Below are 22,691 nucleotides of genomic sequence, written 5' to 3'. Positions count from 1 at the left end.
GATGGTAGAAGTGGTTTCCGTCATAAGCTTTTATCCTCATAACTTTACTTCCCAGAGGTAAAGGACCTGCTCTGTGCCTGACTACATTATGAAACACTTGAGTTTGTCTGACCCATCCCTCCTCTGGCTGCACCACCCAGGACACTATGAAAATTAAGATGCCACCGACTGGAGGTCAGCAGTAAACCACTGGTTCAGATGAACTTAATCAACATGGAACCCCAAAGTCCAGGCTGTGGAAGGTCATCTCTGAACCTCCTTGAAGTAAGTTTTCGACCAGGTTGTTACTTATCTTAGTGCTGGTCTTTGAGATTCACTGGATTTTTTAAAAAACTGATGCTTGTAGAAGGAGGTAGGACTTCACTGGATGAGGGTGATCATTACCAGGTTCTATTTTCTTTTCTGTTTATAAGGACCTCTTTTTCCTTTGTTGCTATTTTATGCTCAGTGTCTTGGGAGAAATACTTCTTAGGAATTGTTTCTATTTTATTTTATAGCAGTTTAGACAAACCTAAAGAGAGAGTTGAACGGGAATGAGATGAAATTCAAGGATCAATTTATAAAATATATATGTATATATTTTTTAATCTTAGGTTTTATATAGCTCACAGCCCATCTCTAAACTGGGCTTCCTAGGTGGCACAGTGGCAAAGAATCTGCCTGCCAATGCAGGAGATGAGGGTTTGATCCCTGGGTCTGGAAGATCCCCTGAAGGAGGAAATGGCAACCCACTCCAGTATTCTTACATGAAAAATACCATGGACAGAGGAGCCCTCCATGGGGTTTCAAAGAGTCAGACATGACTGAGCAACTGAGCACATCTTTATGCTCTAATTCACCTAATTCTCACAGGCTACCCCCAGTATTATTTATCATTCACTGATTCAACAAACATCTAGGGAGAGATTTCAAATAGAATATAAGTTCCATGACAGGAATTTAGTTTATTCACTGCTATATCCATAGCACCCGAAATAGTGCCTGGCACATCAGAGATACTCATAAATATTTATTGATGAATGAATAAATAAATGAATATTAGTGCAACTTAAAAAAAAAGTTCATTTTAGAGTAAGGGATATACTAAGTATATTGGATCTGGGGTTGTAAACGGCATAAAGCCACATCATTAAGAAAAGAACCCCTTGGAAGACTTGAGGCACGTAAGTGTCAGAGGAGATATGTTCCTTTATGTTCAGAGTGGGCAGTTATTTTGTTTTCCAGATTGCTTATACCTCAAAAGGGGGAAGCAGTTAATTTCATTTTTTCATTTTCACTCTTGTCTAGATGGTAAAAAGATTCTGATCTATGAAAACAATGAATTGGCTTTGTAAGTCTTTTCTGTGTCCATTTAGTGCCTATCTCTGTGGAATTCCAGGGTGTCCACCAGATGGTTGTATGAAGCTTTACAGCTCACCACAGAGGCTGTGAGCAGAGCCAGCCCCTGGTGCAGACAGCATGTACTTCTGCGCACAGCTTCTTCACCAGTGCCAGCTGACTCTCACCAGAGTTTCCATTTTTGAGTTTTCTATTTACAACAGTATTTCTGTATCCTTCTAAAGGTCAGCAGTAAAGAAAAAGAGAATTGAAGATGGGGACCTGGGATGTTGCTGGAGGACTTGGCTGGCACCCTCTATCACCCAATTTCTTTCCTGTATGCCTAGTTCAGAACATCGTCTTTTTTTTTTTTTCTTTTCCTTTTCTAGCAGCAAAGTCAAAGTGGGAGCCAACTGAAGATTTTGTTGTGGGCACTCTCAGGTAGAAAGGTACCATCTCTTTCCTTTTGTAGTCACGGCAGCAGGTTTTCTGAGGGTATGCTGTGTCTGCTGTGGTGAGACCAGAGATTCTGTCTGAAGACTTTGCTATTATACTGTGCTATAAACAGCACATAACACAGTTTTTTTTTATGTCTCAAGTGAAGTGTTATGAAATTTCATTTTATAAGAACCTTAAGTCCTACACATAAATCTCTCTCCAGTCAGTGAGGCCTAATATTTTTTGTTTGTTTTTTTCCCTGTGACTCACTCTGAGTTCATCCAAGGTGAGTATTTTTCTTCGGTCGTGTTACGCAGCATGTGGGATCTTCGTTCCCTGGTCAGGGATCAAACCCATGTCCCCTACTTTGAAAGCATGGTGTGTTAACCACAGGACCACCAGGGAAGTCCAAAGGTGAGTATTTCTAAACCAGCTGGTTAGAAAGGACACAGTGGTGGCATTGGGTAAAGCCCAAACTGTGAATCAGTAGCTCAGTTCTAGACTGGACTTTGTTGCTGACCAGCTGAATCAAGACCCTGTGCCTCATTTTTTTTTTTTTGGTTTATAAACTGAAGGAATTGCACAAAATAAACAGTAGCAGTACTTTCAGCTGTAATATTGTTTGGTCTCTCCTCTCCACCTTTTTGAATAATGGAATATAAAACAGTGGACACAACTGTAGCATCAGTTCAGTCCAAGCGAAGACTGAGCTAAATAAAATCTAAACAACCTACCAAGTCCTTAGAGGAGGGAACTAGGTGAGCATAGAAAAGTCAAGTTACTTGCCTAAGCCAACAACTAATTAAAAGCAGAAACCTAACATTTTTTTTCAATCATGAATTTTTTTTTCTCAGAAAAATTTCCCCTTATTTTGTGATGGTGGTGGTGGTAGTCATGGTGGTGGCTGTGGAAGAAACAGAAGTTTTCACAAAAAGTGGAACTTCTATTTCTGCTGAGATGGCACTGCCCATTTTGATATTCCCTGTATAGCTCTTGCCAAAATACTGGTGGCTCTTGTGCAGAAGGATGTGTTCATTGCTTTAACTCCTAGAGAAAAAGACTACCCATTCCTTAAGAAACTAGCACCTTTCTTTGATTTCTTTTTCTTCTGACCACTTTTAAAATCATGCTTATTGTTCAAATAGTAAAGGAGGATAGAAAAATCTGTTCAGACTGTCAAGAAGTAGGAGTTCCAGTCTAGCCTCTGCCTAGGCTTTTGGAAAATCTGATGGCTGAGTAGCATAAACTAGCGTGAAAATAGTAACACTCTGCTGTACACACTGTTTCCTGCTCTGGAAAGAGTGCTGTTTACGTATGAACTCATCACGCTGCCAGAAGCCAGCTCTTCTTGACTTCTCTCTTTGAACACCGTCCCTATTCTCCGTGTTACTCACATTTCCAACTTGAGTCATCTTTAACTCCCTCCCTTTCTCTGATACATTGGAACAGTTGCTGAACTCCATGGATTCCTTCTTTGCAGTATGTCTTACATAAGTTTTCTCATTCCTATTTTTCACGTATGTCACATGAAGTCATGTTTTGTGAGCAGTTTGGAACACAGGTTTGGAGTCAGGTAAAACTGGTTTGAGTCCTAACCCTGATACTTACTACCTATGTGTCATTGCTTAATCTCTCCAACTCTTAATTACCTTATCTGTAAAATGGGAATCATAATTTTATTGGCTTCACAGATTTGTTGTGAAAATTAAATGACCGAATATGTGTAAAATACTCAAAAGAGGGCCTGTTGAATAGGTATTCAGCACATTTGGTTGTCGGTCAGTCGCCCAGTCATGTCTGTCTCTGTGTGACTCCAATGACTTCAGCATGCCAGGCTTCCCTGTCCTTCAGTAGCTCTCAGAATTTGCTCAAACTCATGTCCATTGAGTTGGTAATGCCATCCAACCATCTCATCCTCTGTTGCCCCCTTTTCCTCTTGCCCTTAGTCTTTCCCAGCATCCGGGTCTTTTCTAATGAATTGGCTCTTCGCATCAGATGGCCAAAGTATTGGAGCTTCAGCTTCAGCATCCACCCTTCCAATGAATATTTGGGATTGATTTCCTTTAGGACTGACTGGTTTGATCTTCTTGCTGTCCAAGGGACTCTCAAGGTCTTCTCCAGCATCGCAATTGAAAAGCATCAATTCTTCAGCGTTTAGCCTTTTTTATGGTCCAGCTCTCATATCCATACATGATTATTGGAAAAACCATACTTTGACTATATGGAGCTTTGTTGGCAAAGTAATGTCTGTGCTTTTTAATGTGCTGTCTAGGTTTGTCATTGCTTTTCTTTTAAGAAGCAAGCGTCTTTTAATTTCTTGGCTGCCGTCAACATCTGCAGTGATTTTGGAGCTCAAGAAAATAAAATCTGTCACTGTTTCCATTGTTTTCCCATCTACTATTATGAAGTTTATATTATTTAATGTTAATATTTTAAATTAATGATACATAATAATTTAATATGAATTTTTGGTAAATAAAAACCTATGCTATTTTCTTATATTTACTACTTTATAAACATGCTCTGTATTCATTTCTTTGGGCTTGTGGTTCCTTCCACCTAGAATGCAGGGTGGTGTAATGGAAAGAGTACTTGTAGCCCAAAGAGAGTAATAGGTTTTATATACTTATGTGCCAGCTTAGACCTAGTAGTAGTTACGTGGAGTACTTTTTAAATACTCTGGGGCTTTGTATGGTTTCAGTGAGAAGTCATCTAATTTTTCTCCCATGGGCCTTAGAAGGAGAAGTAGAGACATATCTTCATATTTTTGCCACAGTGAAGAAGTATTCATTTATAAGAATCACAGTGCTTTCATAATAAAAATACATATTTTGGGGTGAAAGAAAGTTTCTTAATACTGAGGTTACAGAAAAGAATTTTCTGGCCATTCACTTTATTGCATTTTATAGCATTCTTCTGATTGCTTTATAAACTAGAATTCATTTATTTCTCATTTATATATAGCATGTTAATACAGTGTTTTCTGAGGTAGATAGTATTACTGTCCTCATCTCCTTTTTTGCAAAGGCATAGGGAAGTCAACTAACTTGCTTGAGGTCAGGTGGTTAATAAATAGAAAGGCTGGGATTTGAAACGTGGTCAATCTAGTTCCAAAGTCTATGCTTTTGGCCATTATACTAAATATAACTCTTGATCCTTGGGTTACTTTTTAAGTAAATCTATTTTAATTAAAAAAAAAGGATAACAATGCAATTTGAATAAATTTAATTCTATACTTTCAGACAATTCTGTGTATGTGTGCTCGGTCATGTCTGACTCTGTGACCCCATGGACTGTAGCCTGCCAGGCTGGTCTGTCCATGGAATTTTCCAGGCAAGAATACTGGAGTGGGTTGTCATTTCCTTCTCTAGGGGTTCTTTCCCACCCAGGGATCGAACCTGTGTCTCTTGTGTCTCCTGCCTTGGCAGGTGGATTCTTTACTGTTAGTGCTATCTGGGAAGTCTGACAAGTCTATGAAGGCCCAAATCACTTTTCAAATACGTATTTCTCTGAAGATTGGCTTGATCCAATAATAAAATTAAGAGTATATTGAGCAGTGGAACAAACCACTGGTTACAGAACCCTAGGGTTGCACAGAAGTTTTCCTGGGATCTGCAGGTTGCTAAGTGATGAGCATAAAAGTGGCTCTGGGCCTCCATTTTCATTTCAACCAGTGTAGCCTTGTTTTATCTGTTTAAAAATTGGGATCCTAAATAAGATTTTTTGAAGAACGAGCTTTGGGTTTTAAAAAGTGAAAAAAATCACTAATCAAGGGAAATAAATGGATAGCATATTTAGTCAAGAACACATGTTTAAACTCTCTTCACTCATATATAATAGAAAAAAAAAATCGTATCTGGCCTCAATGGATTTTATAGTATTTTGAATGTTCAACTTAAAAAAATCCTACTTCTTATCCTGAGATTGGAAGTGTTTCCTATAATTTGCTTTCCATTAAGTTCAAACACATATCAAATGTCAAACAATAATCAGTATCAAGGCTGCAAAGAACAAAGAACTTTATTTGGGATCTTAAGATTTGCAGTTCAGGAGATACAGATTTGGTAAAACAAGAGTGTTCCTGGAAAGTGAGTCAGGGGCTTATAAGGCACAAGCCATAAAATGGTTAAAATTGTCCGGCAGGAATTATGATTAACTATGACACAAGAAAGGAAGTATTTGTCCTTAATGGATGGATAAGCTGTCATGACTTATTTTAGGGTAAGGGTCAAATAAGTATTTTGAGTTTCTGGATCATTGGGAAGATGTTCTGGATGCCTATGTTGAGACAATAGTGATTGAAGCTCTGATTTCATCTGGGCTGTAAGTGCATGCGTGCTAAGTCACTTCAGTCCTGTCTGACTCTGGCCTGCCAAGCTCCTCTGTCCATGGGATTCTCCAGGCAAAAATACTGGAGTGGGTTGCTATGCCCTTCTCCAGGGGATCTTCCCGACAGCAATCGAACCTGTGTCTCCTGCAACTCCTGCATTGCAGGATGATTCTTTACTGCTGAGCCACTAGGGAAAGCCCCATCTGGGCTGAGACATATGTCAGTCACTCTTCCTTGATGGCCTCCCACCTCTATTTTAAATAGCTCTGTTGGCAATACCGATGCCATTTTGATTTTCCTGTTACACAATGTTGGCTTGGAAGGGAGGGGGAACTGAAAAAAAGATAAGCAACAGCTGGAAGAATGCTCCTTGGATCTACTTAGAATACAATGAAGGCCCTGAACATGCCCTCTTATTCTCTAGGACCCACTTGTGAAAATGCAGATTATTGGGTCACCCAGAGTTCTGGATTAGACTTTTAGAAGTATGCTTCCAAAATATCATCTGTCTTAAGGAAAAGTACAGTTCTACCAGCAACCAGTTTTTCCCTATTATAGGAAGCAGGACTCTGATACTAATGATTCAAAATTTTGAGTGAATAGTTTATTTGGCCTGGGAATGCACAGCATTCCTAACCTAATTTCCCTTCCTAATTATGATTTGCTTTAGGTGAGTGGCATTTAAAATGACTTTCCCTTGAGAGGCACTCATCGGGGGGGGACAGGCTGTCGATTTGAGAGAATGCTGATAGCATGAGAAAGTCAGCCTGGTATTAACATTCCTTGTGGAAAATCAACCAAATAGTAAGCCACGTAGGGAATAATTGAGAGTTGATTTTACAAGGAAAACTCATGACTCTAGTTGACTTTTTATTTAATTCAGCTGTAACTCTAATCTCCATGGCATACCTTGTCAATGTTCTTATCTCTAAGAGTGAATTAATAAGACACTGATAGAGCAGGAGAAGGGAAATCCTCAGTCCTCACCACTGGCACAGCCAACAAAGCCCCGGATGCCTGCAGGCCTACTTTAAATGAAGTAAGATTTCAATTTCTGCTGAAACAAGTTATAGAATTCTAAAGCTATAGAATTTAAATGGTTACCTTTTTTATTTAAAGTTACCTTTTAAAATCATTCCTGGGCTTCCCTGGTGACTCAGTGGTAAAGAATCCGCCTGCCAATGAAGGAGACACGGGTTCCATCCCTGATCCGGTGGATCCCACGTGCCACAGAGCAACTAAGCCTGTGAACCACAAGTACTGAGCCTATGCTCTAGAGCCAGAGCTGCAACTACCGTAGCCCACAAGCCCTAGAGCCCGTGCTCCACAACAAGAGAAGCCACCACAATGAGAAGCCTGTGAATCACAACTAGAGAGTAGGCCCTGCTCGCTGCAACTAGAGAAAAGGCAGCGCAGCAACAAAGACCCAGCACAGCCAAATATAAATAAATAATAAAAAATAAAATAGGTAAGCAACAAGGATTTATTGTATAACCCAGATGGTCAATACAGAAATCAGGTTGATTATATTATTTGTAGTCAAAGATGGAGAAGCTCTATGCAGTCAGCAAAAACAAGTCCAGGAGCTGACTATGGCTCAGATCATGAACTCCTTATTGTCAGATTAGACTTAAATTGAAGAAAGTATGGAAAACCACTAGACCATTCAGTTCAGTTCAGTTCAGTTGCTCAGTTGTCTCCAGCTCTTTGCAACTCCATGAACTGCAGCACTCCAGGCCTCCCTGTCCATGACCAACTCCTGGAGCCTACCCAAACTCATGTCCATTGAGTCGGTGATACCATCCAACCAGCTCATCCTCTGTCATCCCCTTCTCCTCCTGCCCTCACTCTTTCCCAGCATCAGGGACTTTTCCAATGAGTCAGCTCTTCGCGTCAGCTGGCCAAAGTATTGGAGTTTCAGCTTCAATATCAGTACTTCCAATGAACATCCGGGACTGATCTCCTTTAGGATGGACTGGTTGGATCTCCTTGCAGTCCAAGGGACTCTCAAGAGTCTTCTCCAACACTACAGTTCAAAAGCATCAATTCTTCGGTGCTCAGCTTTCTTTATAGTCCAACTTTCACATACATACATGACTACTGGATAAACCATAGCTTTGACTAGATGGACATTTGTTGGCAAAGTAATGTCTCTGCTTTTTAATATGCTGTCTAGGTTGATCATAACCTTCCTTCCAAGGAGTAGCATCTTTTAATTTCATGGCTGCAGTCACCATCTGCAGTGATTTTGGAGCCCCCCAAAATAAAGTCTGTCACTGTTTCCACTGTTTCCCTATCTATTTCTCATGAAGTGATCGGACTGGATGCCATGATCTTCGTTTTCTGAATGTTGAGCTTTAAGCCAATTTTTCACTTTCATTAAGAGGCTCTTTAGTTCTTCTTCACTTTCTGCCATAAGGGTGGTGTCATCTGCATATCTGAGGTTATTGATATTTCTCCCAGAAATCTTGATTCCAGCTTGTGCTTCTTCCAGTCCAGCATTTCTCATGATGTACTCTGCATATAAGTTAAATAAGCAGGGTGACAATATTTAGCCTTGACATACTCCTTTTCCTATTTGTAACCAGTCGGTTGTTCTATGTCCAGTTCTAACTGTTGCTTCCTGACCTGCATACAGGTTTCTGAAGAGGCAGATCAGGTGGTCTGGTATTCCTATGAACTGTATAAAAAATATCTTCACGACCCAGATAATCATGATGGTGTGATCACTCACCTAGAGCCAGATAGCCTGGAATGTGAAGTCAAGTGGGCCTTAGGAAGCATCACTATGAACAAAGCTAGTGGAGGTGATGGAATTCCAGTTGAGCTATTTCAAATCCTGAGAGATGATGCTGTGAAAGTGCTGCACTCAATATGTCAGCAAATTTGTAAAACTCAGCAGTGACCACAGGACTGGAAAAGGTCAGTTTTCATTCCAATTCCTAAGAAAGGAAATGCCAAAGAATGCTCAAACTACCTCATAATTGCACTCATCTCACACACTAGTAAAATAATGCTCAAAATTCTCCAAGCCAGGCTTCAGCAGTACGTGGGCTGTGAACTTCCAGATGTTCAAGCTGGTTTTAGAAAAGGCAGAGGAACCAGAGATCAAACTGCTAACATCTACTGGATCATCAAAAAAGCAAGAGAGTTCCAGAAAAACCTCTATTTCTGCTTTATTGACTACACCAAAGCCTTTGACTGTGTGGATCACAATAAACTGTGGAAAATTCTGAAAGAGACCATTCAGATATGACCTAAATCAAATTCCTTACGATTATACAGTGGAAGTGACAAATAGATTCAAGGGATTCGATCTGATACAGTGCCTGAAGAACTATGGATGGAGGTTCAACACATTGTAGAGGAGGCAGTGATCAAGACCATCCCCAAGAAAAAAGAAGTGCAAAAAGGCAAAACGGTTGTCTGAGGAGGGCTTACAAATCGCTGAGAAAAGAAGAGAAGCTAAAGGCAAAGGAGAGAAGGAAAGATATACCCATTTGAATGCAGAGCTCCAAAGAATAGCAAGGAGAGATAAGAAGGCCTTCCTCAGTGATCAGTGCAAAGAAACAGAGGAAAACAATAGAATGGGAAAGACTAGAGATCTCTTCAAGACAATTAGAGATACCAAGGGAACATTTCATGCAAAGATGGGCACAACAGAAGCAGAAGATATTAAGAAGAGGTGGCAAGAATACACAGAAGAACTATACAAAAAAGATCTTCACAACAGATAATCATGATGGTGTGATCACTCGTCTAGAGCCCAACATCCTGGAATGTGAATTCAAGTGGGCTTTAGGAAGCATCGCTATGAACAAAGCTAGTGGAGGTGATGGAATTCCAGTTGTTGATGCTGGAATCCTAAAAGATGATGCTGTGAAAGTGCTGCACTCAATATGTCAGCAAATTTGGAAAACTCAGCAGTGACCACAGGACTGGAAAAGGTCAGTTTTCATTCCAATTCCTAAGAAAGGCAATGCCAAAGAATGCTCAAACTGCCTCACAATTGCACTCATCTCAGAAGCTAGCCAAGTAATCCTCAAAATTCTCCAAGCCAGGCTTCAGTAGTCTGTGAACCATGAACTTCCAGATATTCAAGCTGGATTTAGAAAAGGCAGAGGAACCCGAGATCAAATTGCCAACATCTGTTGGATCATTGAAAAAGCAAGAGAGTTCCAGAAAAACATCTACTTCTGTTTCACTGACTCCACCTAAAGCCTTGGACTGTGTGGATCACAACAAAGTATGGAAAATTCTGAAAGAGATGGGAATTCCAGACCACCTTACCTGCCTCCTGAGAAGTCTGTTAGCAGGTCAAGAAGCAACATTAGGGCCTGATGTGGAACAACAAATTGGTTCCAAATTGGGAAAGGGGTACATCAAGGCTGTATATTGTCAACTTGCTTATTTAACTTATATGCAGAGTACATCATGAGAAATGCAGGGCTGGATGAAGCACAAGCTGGAATCAAGATTGCCAGCTGCTGCTGCTGCTGCTAAATCGCTTCAGTCGTGTCCGACTCTGTGCGACCCCATGGTCTGCAGCCTACCAGGCTCCTCTGTCCATGGGATTTTCCAGGCAAGAGTACTGGAGTGGGGTGCCACTGCCTTCTCCGCAAGATTGCCAGGAGAAATATCAATAACCTCAGATCTGCAGATGACACCCCTCCTTATGGCAGAAAGTGAAGAAGAACTAAAGAGCCTCTTGATAAAAGTGAAAGAGGAGAGTGAAAAAGTTGGCTTAAAACTCAACATTCAGAAAACTAAGATCATGGTATCCAGTCCCATCACTTCATGGCAAACAGGTGGGGAAACAATGGAAACAGTGAGAGACTTTTTTTTGGGGGGGGGGCCTCCAAAATCACTGGAGATGGTGATTACAGCCATGAAATTAAAAGACGCTTACTCCTTGGAAGGAAAGTTATGACCAACCGAGAGAGTATATTAAAGAGCAGAGACATTACTTTGTCGGCAAAGGTCCATCTAGTCAAAGCTATGGTTTTTCCAGTAGTCATGTATATATGTGAAAGTTGGACTATAAGGAAAGCTGAGCACCGAAGAATTGATGCTTTTGAACTGTGGTGTTGGAGAAGACTCTTGAGAGTCCCTTGGACTGCAAGGAGATCCAACCAGTCCATCCTAAAGGAAATCAGTCCTGAATATTCATTGACAGTACTGATATTGAAGCTAAAACTCCAATACTTTGGCAGCTAATGTGAAGAACTGACTCACTGGAAAAGACCCTGATGCTGGGAAAGATTGAAGGCAGGAGGAGAAGGGGTTGACAGAGGATGAGATGCTTGGATGGCATCACTGACTCAATGGACATGAGTTTGAGTAAGCCCCAGGAGTTGGTGATGGACAAGGAAGCCTGGCGTGCTGCAGTCCATGGGGTTGCAACGAGTAGGACACGATTGAGCAACTGAACTGAAGAAACATATGTATTGTATAACAAAGGGAACTATGTTGTAATATCTTGTAATAACCTATAGTGGAAAATTATCTGAAAATCTATACATATATGGCTAAATCACTTTACTGCACACCTGAAATTAACACAATACTGTAAATCAACTAAACTTCAATAAAATTTTTAAAATTAATTTATTTTTTACTGAAGGATAATTGTTTTACAGGATTTTTTTTTTAATTAAATAATTAAAAAATTTTTAAAGAGCATTCTTGAAAGAAAGTCTTCCTATGGAAGGCAAAGTCCTGGTCTGAAACAAGGTTGTATTTGAAAGAATATTCAAACAGAGCACCTTCCAGTGGAGTTTTATAAATGCATCTGTTTTGGTTTTTTTGCAACCTTAGTTCAAATGTAGTGAGTTTTGGAGAAATTGGACCAGTAGTTAAATGGAGAATTATGCTGGCTCTTTCCATAGTAGTTTTGGTATCTGATTATGATTCACAGCCCTGACTTCAGCTAATGATGTGGCATCCTTTGTCTTTCTGAGCAACACTGCCTCCTTGTGTAATGAGAATGACCTTCTAACCCATTAATCTGTATAATTTTAAATATATTTTTTCGTTTGAATTTATTTATTTTTCTTTCTTTGGCTGCACCATTTGGAACCTGTGTCCCCTGCATTGGGAGTATGCGGTCTTAACCACTGGACTGCCAGGGAAGCCCCTTGTTTGAATTTAGTCTCTTAAACAACCCCAACCAGAGAGGGTGCCTCACTGAAGAAGTATCTTTGTGCCCACATTTGATAATTTCCACTGATAAGGTCAACTGTCTTGTTTTCAGGGACTGTTTGCCCAATTTGGTATTATTTTGGTCTTTGATATTTTTTACTGTTACTTCTAATCCCTCTCATTATCACTTTAAAGTGGTAGAAAGCAATAGAAAAGTGAATGAAATACAAAACAGTATTTTTGCTACTTATTACATTGTCTTGTAAAGTTTTTGTTGGAGGAAAGATAGAAAAGGTAAAATCATCCACTAATCAGAGATTCAATTATACAGATATTCTAACTTGATCAAAAACAGTTGATCCAAAGTAGTAAAGCCTGATGCATTTAAGTTACATATTTTCTCACCATTTCCTACTTAATCTTGGTTCAGGAGATTGGTGCTATTTGGCTCCATGCAATTCATCCAACAAATACCTATGTGCATCTGTTGCTGCTGCTGCTGCTGCTGCTAAGTTGCTGCTGCTAAGTTGCGACCCTAAAGATGGCAGCCCACCAGGCTCCTCCGTCCCTGGGATTCTCCAGGGAAGAACACTGGAGTGGGTTGCCAGTTCCTTCTCCAATGCATGAAAGTGAAAAGTGAAAGTGAAGGCGCTCAGTCGTGCCCAACTCTCAGGGACCCCATGCACTGTAGCCCACCAGGCTCCTCTGTCTATGGGATTTTCCAGGCAAGAGTGCTGGAGTGGGTTGCCAGTTCCTTCTCTGGTGCATCTGTTAGGAACACTCTTTTTCAGATGCTGGAGAACAAAATAGAGAAAAACCTTGCCCTCATGGAGCTTATCTTCTAGTGAGGAAACAGATAAGAGAGATACTAATATACAGTTAACCCTTGAACAACATGGGTTTGAACTGCATGGATCCACTCTTATTTGGATTTTTTTCATTAGTAAATACTATTGTACTACAGGATTGATGGTTGGTTGAATCTGCAGATATAGAGGTTATATGTGTTACATATAGAGAAATTATGTGTTACACACTGATTTTTGACTGCACAGAGGGTTGGTGCCCCAACCCCTTTGTTTTTTGAAGGGCTCACAGTCTATTATTTTAGATGGTGGTAAGTGCTAAGGACAAAAAATAAAACAGAGAAAGGGGGTAGTGAACATCCAGAGTGAGGAGTGATATTACAGTGTTAGCTAGGGTGCCAGGGGAGGCCTTACTGAGGAAGTGATATTAGAGTGAGGTGAGGGGAAGAGCAGACCATGCCACGAGGATATTTGGGAGAGGAATGTTCCGTGCACAGCTAACAGCAAGTACAAAGGTCCTGAGAAGGGAATGTGTGCCTGGCTTATTTGAGTGACAGCAAGAAGGCCAGCATGGCTGGAGCTGAGTGAACAAGCAGCAGAGTCATAGAAGATGAGACCAGACAGAATCTTATAGCCTTTGCAAGGATTTGGGATTTTAGGCCATTGTGAAGTTTTGAGCAGAGAAGTGAGATATTTTGACTTATTTTTTAACAGAATAGAATGCAGACAGATTAGAGTGAAAGTAGAATATATGACTAGAAGACTGGATTTTGACTTTGTAATCTACCCGCCCCCATTTTGGGCACCAAAATCTGTTACCAGAAGGTGTGTGTAGGGGGAATCCAGCTGCTAGCCGCTCAGAAGCCAATAAACAGGCCAGGTTGGTGGAAAGGAAAGTTTGCTTTGTTTCAGATGCCAGCAGCTGGGAAGGGGAGGGTGGTAGACATCTGTCCAGAGGCCAACTACCCCCACTAACAAGCAGGAGGTGAGAGCTCTTAAAGACAGAGTGGGGTTGGGGGGAGGTTGCATGCAGAAACAACATAATCACCTCTAACAGTCATCGTCAACTGGTCATCCGTGGTCCGACTAGCATCATCTTGTTTGTTTTAGGTACGGTTAATCTTTAGCTCCGGGGTGCACTTGTTCCCAGTTCTTTGTGGTCAGTTCTTGGAATTGTGGCAGCTCAAGTCCAGGGTCCAGTCTGGTCATCATGTAGCTAACTTCTCCACCTGCTGTTTTGGTATCTATAAGACAGCTCACAGGATATGGCTCAGAATATTATATCCATAGCCTTTGAGAAAGAACTAAAAATCCTTGACTATGCTTAATGACTACATTATTATCATTATTTAGTCTCTTTTGACTGTTTTTCTTTGTTTCAGCATTTCCCACTTCTCTGATTAAACTTATTCTTTGACTAAAGTTTTCCACAGTCTAAGGCATCCAGAGGACATGGTGGAGGGGGCAAGGACCATATGGTATTGCTCCGTTTCAATGCCATCATTTATTCTGGAGTATGCATACATTCATGAATGAAGAATTCGTTAATAATGTACAGGGTACTGGTCATCATCAAGGGTTTGTTATTAATAATGAGTTACCATATAATAAAGTTGAATACTGAGTAGGGAATAATTTTTAGAATTCTCAACAGTAATCAACAAGGAAATTTTTGTTTAAACAGCAAATGAGTAGATTGCAAATATGATTTTAATTAGTATTTTATGTTCATAGAAACCTACCCCATTTTACAAAATTGTGACTTATATAGAAAGAAACTTAGGATACTTAGGGATAGTTCATTTTCTAAGAGCAACCCTTTCCTGAATGTGTTAATCTAGTCTAAACATTTTAGCTAGGAAGATCTTTTGACAAAAAACGGAATGCAAACTTGTTCTCTTTTCCTTTTTATATATAAGTACTCAGCCTTCACAGCAGTTCTGCTTCCCAGCAGTCTTGATTACATTGCAACTGTTTATGTTTTCCTAGAACTACCTTAAATGCACGGCATCACCATTGTATTGTATTGTAAAAAACGTGTATAAATTCACGTTTTTCAAAATTAATGTTTCGAAAACTTTAGCATTATGACCCAAATGCTAGTCCCTGAAAGCAGACTGTGGTTTCTGTATATACTCTGGTAGCTCAGACAATAAAGACTCTACCTGCAATCAGGAGACCTGGGTTTGATCCCTGGGTCAGGAAGATCCCCTGGAGAAGGAAATGGCAACCTACTCCCATATTCTTGCCTGGAAAATCACGTGATGGTGGAGCCTAGTGGGCTAAAGAGGTGCACACGACTGAGCGACTAACACACACACACACAGACACACACGGACACACACACACACACACAGTAAGAGCTTCACACATTTTTGAATTTGCAGAGTTGCCTTACATTACCCTTCTATTCAGGAATCATTAATTTGAGCATTAAAGGCTTTAATAGTGTTGATGGTGTTCAGCCACCACTAATGTGGCAGCTCTCAAGGATATACCTCTTGTCCTTGAAAAGATTCTGTCAGTGGCGTGAGGTAAGAGAAGCTGTCAATGATCCCATGACTTAATGCTCACGAAAATCTTTTATTATTTATTCACTCAACATATAATTATTGGACACCTATTATGTGCAAGCTGCTGTGAGAGGATTTAGATATTCAAGAATCAAAAGAAATAGCCTAGGCAAAGGGGGGCAGGGAGGGAGGAACATCCTTGATGTACAGGTAGTATGTACCATAGCTATAACTAGCTTCAAACTGCCCAGCAGCACTTTAAGAAAGTCAGATGCCTGGATTGGACTCTGCAGAGCACAACGAGGGACACCTTCACATAAAGGCTGTGTTTCCTGGAATCGACACTTGTATTTGTCTAGTGCCAAGTTAAAGGCATCAAATTATAAAACACTCCTCCGTAACATTTTCTCAGTGAGATTCCCAGGGCTTTTAATATCTCCAGAATATATTTTGCCATTTTTCCATAAAACTCAAAAGTAATAAAAGCTATAAAAAAATCCACTAAAAAGACTGCAAAAAGTAGAAGACAAAGGGCACTCTGATGAAGAGGAGGACAATAATGACATGAATGAGCTGGAAGAGGAGCCCAAGGACGACCCTAGTGAGGTCAAAGGCTATAAAGACCTGGACAAAGTAGTACAGTCTTTACAGTTTGATGTTATCCTGAAGACAGGCCTAGATACCGGGAAAGGTTAAAGTGGGAGATGCATTGGATCTTCTCATTGGAGAGGATATAGAAGTGGAAACAGAGAAAGTGATGTGGATTCTCCTGAAAAAAGTGCTGAGGGAGAAGATCAGCAATGAGAAGTACAGAGTGGTGGTACGACGGTGGAAAAAGTTACAACTGCCTAAAAAGAGTATGCTCAAATAAATGGATCGCTTGTCTCCAATAAAGCTGCTTTCTAGCGGTGCAGGAAGGGGCCAGGTTCAAAAGAATATATTTTTGTTAAAGTTCTCCCACCATCTGTGGAAGATGCCGAGCCGTTTGTGGAAGTCAGGATCCACATGGGGAGGGAGGAGGGAGGAGGGTTCAGGATGGGGAACACATGTATACCTGTGGTGGATTCATTTCGATATTTGGCAAAACTAATACAATATTGTAAAGTTTAAAAATAAAGTAAAAAAAAAAAAAATGAAGATGCTTCCCTTGGCCTGGATTTCCCTCCCAGGCTTGATTTGTTTGCATTTTGACCTCATGAGCGAGAGTGAGACGTGTGCTGAATAAGCTAAACTCAGAGACAATTTACATGATCAGCCCGCTGTTTCCCAGGTTCACTGCCTCGAGAGGCAGTGTAAAATAAGCTGGCATTGTTCTTAGAAAAAAAAGAAAAAGAAATAGCCTAGAAAATGTATGCATTATCTTCAACTAATACTTTTCTACTATTAACAACTTTACCTCTGTCCCTAAGGATTACTTTCATAAACTGAAAATAAATCTTAATCATAAAATGTACAGATATAGAATGTTACATATTCTATCTTGACCCCGTATTTGAGAATTAACTGTCTTTTTTCCTCAGGCTTAGAATAGAGAAGGATCTATTGTCCCTTATCCTTCCACTTCCCACCCATACCCAAAGTTGTTGTTGTTTCTATAATTGTATTTCTTTATTTTGGCTGTGCTGGTTCTTCACTGGTGCATGGGCTTTTTCTCTAGTTGTGACAGATGGGGGCTACTCTCTAGTTAGAGTGTGCGGGCTTCTCATTGCGGGGATTTCTCTTGTGGAGTGCGGTCTGTAGGGTGCGTGGGCTTCAGTAGCCGTGGCATGTGGCCTTAATGGTTGCTGCTCACAGGCTCTAGAGCACAGAATCAGTAGCTGTGGTTCACGGACTTAGTTGCTCTACAGTATGTGAGATCTTCCCGATTTAGGGATCGAACCCTTATCTCCTGCACTGGCAGGCAGATTCTTTACCATTGAGCCACCAGGGAAGCCCACGCCCAAAGTTCTTAAATATTTATTTTGTCTTCTCTGATCATAGTTGCTGATTCCCTCTGATTAGCCAAGCTTGTTTGTTTGACACAGACTCAGTATTCATGCCTTTAAGGAATTTCCCTGTCAATTCTAGGATGGATTACCACCTGTGCTCCCTCAGTTATGTTTCCCTGGATACCAGAAAAAAACGTTCAAGCTCTTTGCTGAAGCTGTATTTAGGGCCAGTCTTATTAAAGCATGGATTTTACTAGGTGCTCAAAGCCTTGTTTGAGGCCCTTCTCCACTGCAGCCCCTCAAGGCCCCGTGATGTCCCTTGGCTACTGGTGCCTCAGGGTCACTTGAGAGGTCTCCTTCCTCCCGAGAGCAATCTCAACCTCTCCTAACCTTTCCTTCTTCAGTCCTTCATCTAGAATTTTATAGGAACAATTTTTGAGCAAACAAATAAATCCTCATGGATCTCATCAAACCACAGTAAATCACAACATTCTACCTTTGGGGTAGCTGCACTGTAGATTTATAACCAGAGTATATTTTTGGAACTAGAGAGAACCTTAGGCTTTTCTGGTTTTGTTTGTTTGCTTTTTTAGTACTCATGATCTTTGCTTAAAAGAAACCTTATTTAGAAATCCAGCATATAAAACAAGTGAGAGTAGAGCTGTGCTAGATGGAGGTGTAATGGGTCCCCACATGTTCTAATTTCTCACTCTCCACAGCCGCAGAGCCCCCAGAGACACGGTAGAAACACTCTCCCACAGAGACCTCTGCAAACCGCCTGATTTGCTAGATGTAGATTGCCCAAGAGCTTCATTTTGTGTACTTCCTCCTGCCTTTTGGAGGTCTGATCTCTGCTCTCATAAACTTGAGGCTGTTATTTACCTGCCCCCAACCTGGAGAATCCCAAGGATGGCAGAGCCTGGTGGGCTGCTGTCTATGAGGTCGCACAGAGTCAGACACGACTGAAGTGACTTAGCAGCAGCAGCAGCAGCAACCTGCCTGGAGGCTAACAACACTTCACTGTGGTGAATGTCACGAGGCTTGTTTTGATGGATAAGGGTCGTGGAAACTATTCCAAGAGCCAGCATACAAGGGCTAAGTTTTCTTTTATTACAGCATTACACTCTTAAAAATATTGTAACAAAAATAAAGACTTGTGAAAATGTTCTCCTTTCCAGTGAGTGTGGTGAGAAAACACTAGCGTCTGCAAAGACACAAAACAATTCTCATTCTCCCTTCAGCTTTTGACGGGCAAAATCCAGTTGAATTGCCCTTCATATCAATAGTCTGTGTCCCCAGAGAAATCTAAGCCCATTTCCATTACTTTAATGAAAGTGGAGGGAGGCTTGGCACCAGGCTGATAGCAGTGATCATATATTGGAAAAGTCCATGTTAGAGAACACATTGTTTTCTTTACTTGGCCCACAGGACAATTTAGGACAGATAGAAGATAATCAGGAAGCTTGATGTAGGCAACTTAATTTAGTTTAGGCTTCCGATTTAAAAATAAAACCCCCATGTTTAATGGTGAGGGAAGCGGAGGGAAGTAAATAGAAGGCTCCTTTGTTTTTTATTCCCGGTAATTAAATTTTGCCATCACAATAGACCACACCCTTCTGCAGAGGCAATGGGACATAGAGGAAAGTATGGGAGCTTTCAAGTCTTTCTTTTTTTTTTTGTCATTAATCTATACTTTTTCCCCATTCCCTCCCTCCTCTCCTTCTTTTATTCCCTTCCTTCCTTCTTCTCTTGACAGTAGTTTTTGTCTCCTAAAATGTGCTCGGTGTTGCTAGCTGCTGGGGTCACAACACTAAATTACACAGTATGGTGCTTCGGGAGAATTCCTGTTCCATCTTTGCCATTTACTGACTAAATGACTTTTGCCAAATCACTTAATATCACTGAGCCTCAGTTTTCTCTTTTAGAAAATGGGAGCAATAGTAGCTCCACACAGAGTAGCAACAATGAAATAATTAAATGAGATAGCATGTGTAAGTTACCTCCACAGAGTGCCTGGCACAGAGTAGGGGCTTAAAAAATGGGAACCTCTTATAGATTCCCATCTTTATAGTCATTATAATCTGATTCAGGTTCATCTTTCCACATCTTATAAGGAATTCTCTGAGGGTTTTGGCATCTGGCTCTTCATTTCATTCTGCCTCAGTCAGCAATTCATAGGCCAGCAATGAATGGCTCCATCCCAGAGATTCTGAATTTTCAAAACCCCTTCCATACTCCAGCTTCTGTCCTTCAAACTCTCTCTCCAAGTTCAGTCTCCCACTAAATGGGATTTTCAATTCTTTTGACATCCCTGGTTTCTGGATCTCATCTCAGCTTCCCAGACTGTCAACCTTCCACCCTCCATCCCATCCCTTTTGCCCACGGCTTCATTTCCTTCCACATTCTTCCTGCACACCACAGCCAAACTCTTTGCTGCAGGCTCACCAGGATATTACTTATTGCATTGCTTGGTAATCTGTCACTTAATCAGCCCAATTACAGATTTTTTTTTTTCCTTCTTATACCTTTGGTTTACCTGTTGCTGCTGTAGAAAAGCATTCGACTGTGCCAACACTCATCTCCTTCGGTTTACATTTCCAGTCTCACTATCCTCTCAATACTGCCCAGGGATTCTTTTACAAACCTTTAGTTGGTTTGATTTCCCTTTCCTCCTACAGAACTGTTCTAGCATAAAACCTTTACTGTTCTCCTTAAGCCCTCATCTCAGTGCTGTTCTTCTGAAATCACCACCCCCACCACTATCTAGAAGTGGTGTGTACATCCTTTCTTAACCGCCCAGGTGTCCAAGAAGAACGCGTACTCTTATTCTTTTTGAAGACTCAACCTGGGCTCTTGATCCTTTCCCCTCCCAACTAGCCTGTCTGAACCAATCATTTCTCATCTGTCTCTCTCTCTTCATTGGCTCTTCATTAACCTTCAGACATGTTCAAATCAAGTCTTAGGAAGTTTCCCCTGCCCTACTCTCTCCTCAGGACACCACTGTCTTTCTCTCTCTTCTTCTTCAGTGCCAGATGTATCAGTAGTGCTGTTTATTTTCATTACTTTTACTTTTTAATCTACCATTTAAGCTGTCACTAAAATTGAGTTTGGCCTCCACCATTGTGCTCTCTTGGTGTCACCAGGGTTCTTCTAAATAGCGAAGCCAATGGTTTCTTTAAGTTCTCATCCTTCTTGACCTTTCTGGATTTTGACATTGTTGATATATTCCCTCTTGACATGTTCTCCTACTTTGGTCAATCTTATAATCATTTCTTTAGTTTTCCTCCAAAATCTATGAAGATTCTGTTTCTACTAATGGTTCCTTTTCTGCCCATTCTTTAAATGTTGGTGATGTTCTACAAGTTTTCATATTCAGCTCTTTTCTTTTTATTTATTTTCTCTGTGGATGATCTCACTGATACACGTGACTTTAACTGTGATATATAAGTTGATTTTTAAATCTATAACTCCATTTCCAAATCCTTCCCCTAAATTCTACTCTCTCTGGTAATATTAATAGCTAACTGGATAGGTTGTACACCCTTCAAATTCAGTGGAGCTTACCTGCCCCTCCATAATTTGATCACCCAATCTCTGCCACTTTTCAGCTCAATGTTAGATGCTTTCAGTAATTTCCATGCTGAAAAAAAATTAGGATCTTTATAGAATTCTCTTTCTTTCCCTCTCTTCTCCGTTACAAGTAACTAGTAATTTTCAAAAATCACTACCTAATATTACAAGCAATTTCTTACCCCTGGACATTTCAAAAGTTCAAATTGAACTAAAGAGTTTAAATTATAAAGGTGAAAAAAGTCTTAATCTCCAGGTTCAATCTGAGTTGAAGAGACCAAACAAAGAAATAGCCCGAAGATGTGAGAAGCCTGGAACCTAGTCAGAATTTGCCTTATGTTTCATCATATGGAACAAGAAAGGAAACCAGTGTCTTTTAAATAAATTTAAATATCTTTGGAATACAGTTTTGCAGGTAAAGTCTAAAGCTATTTATTAACAATGTCTAATTGCCCTATTTTTTGTTTGTTTGTTTTAAAACAAAAAACAAAACAAAACAAAAAATAACCTGGGCTTCTTGGTCAGCAGGGGGAGCACTGCTACTTTGCTCTGGGAAGCTTTTCACAAGGGTAACTGCTATCTTTTAATATAGACCACATCCTAGCAAGGAGGAGGAAAAAAAAAACAATGATACGATCGATACATTTGCTCCCTTGTGGTTGCAATTTTTAAAAATAGCTTTTTTTTTTTTTTTGCTTTTGTAATTCAATAGTGTTTGCTTAGGAAGGTGTCATCTTTTGTCTTTTCATCTTCTCTGTCCTGCTTTTCAGTCACTTTCTAATTAGAGAGGTGTTTATTAAGGGGACAGGGTCGAAAATGGGTCATGGAGGCCAGTGTAATAGCACTGAGTGAGTATTTAGGCTCTGTCTGTGTGACACAGAAACAAACACCCTGGTTTGCTCATTTTATTTAAATTGGTCAACACGGTGAAATAAATCAGTCGAACCAGTTTTCTGTCTAAAATGACCTTTTGCTTGAGTGAACTGATTCAAGGATATCAGTGGGACATAGTGTCCTTCTCAGACTGAGCTGGAGTGAAGCCTATCAAGCAAGGGTGGCAGCACTGTGAAAGGAGTCAGGAGACCAGGCTCTCATCTGGATTCTGCTCTGTGACTGTGGACAAAACATTTAACTTAACTCTTTGTACCTCGACTTCTTTTTTTGGGTATATATGTATATATGTAAGTATGAAGTCTATACACATATAGGAGATAAGGAGGTAAGGACAGTTCTTTCTGAAAATATTGTATTGTTTATAATAATTATTCCATTCACTGAGAATAATAATAGCTTACAGGCTGAATAAAAAACCTAGGTCTCTATTGATAATCATTTTCTTACTAAAATTCTTACTTGGTGATGAAAAGTTTGTATCTCTTATTTCCCATGCACATTTTATAAGGAAAAAATTACAGATGATGCTTTAACTAAAGCTTATAATATACATTTATCCATATTTAATAATATACCTGATGTGTGCTTAGTCGTTGTTGTGTCCGATTCTTGGCGATCCCATGGACTGTAGCCCACTAGGCCCCTCTGTTCGTGGGGATTCTCCAGGCAAGAATCCTGGAGTGGGTTGCCATGGCCTCAAAATAAACCTGATAAGACGTAATAAAACACTTTGCCACTTTTGTTCACTTTCTCC

The 22,691-nt window shown here is 40.3% G+C and overlaps 1 protein-coding gene, 1 long non-coding RNA gene and 1 pseudogene across 2 annotated transcripts in view; all 3 read left to right on the top strand.

The window, feature by feature from the left end:
• LOC147375683 (uricase) overlaps positions 1-22,691 on the top strand; it is a 98,933-nt gene continuing 76,242 nt past the window's right edge. Inside the window, exon 1 of the mRNA XM_086390799.1 lies at positions 1-264. Coding sequence (XP_086246925.1) covers positions 199-264 — 66 coding nt within the window. The 5' untranslated portion in view covers positions 1-198. The remainder of the gene's footprint in view (positions 265-22,691) is intronic.
• On the top strand, positions 1,379-4,272 carry LOC147375686 (uncharacterized). Its single transcript, XR_015160352.1, has 2 exons — positions 1,379-2,513; positions 3,702-4,272. It is a non-coding gene; the product is annotated as an uncharacterized LOC147375686 (long non-coding RNA).
• Positions 15,645-16,529, top strand: LOC147375685 (mitochondrial transcription rescue factor 1 pseudogene; annotated as a pseudogene).

Source organism: Bos grunniens, chromosome 3, assembly GCF_055505025.1.
Source record: "Bos grunniens cultivar Pamir isolate PY7600 chromosome 3, Bosgru_T2T1.0, whole genome shotgun sequence".
NCBI lineage: Eukaryota > Metazoa > Chordata > Mammalia > Artiodactyla > Bovidae > Bos > Bos grunniens.
The sequence above is the reverse complement of the archived record's forward strand: the minus strand, read 5'-3'. Positions and strand labels throughout refer to the sequence as shown.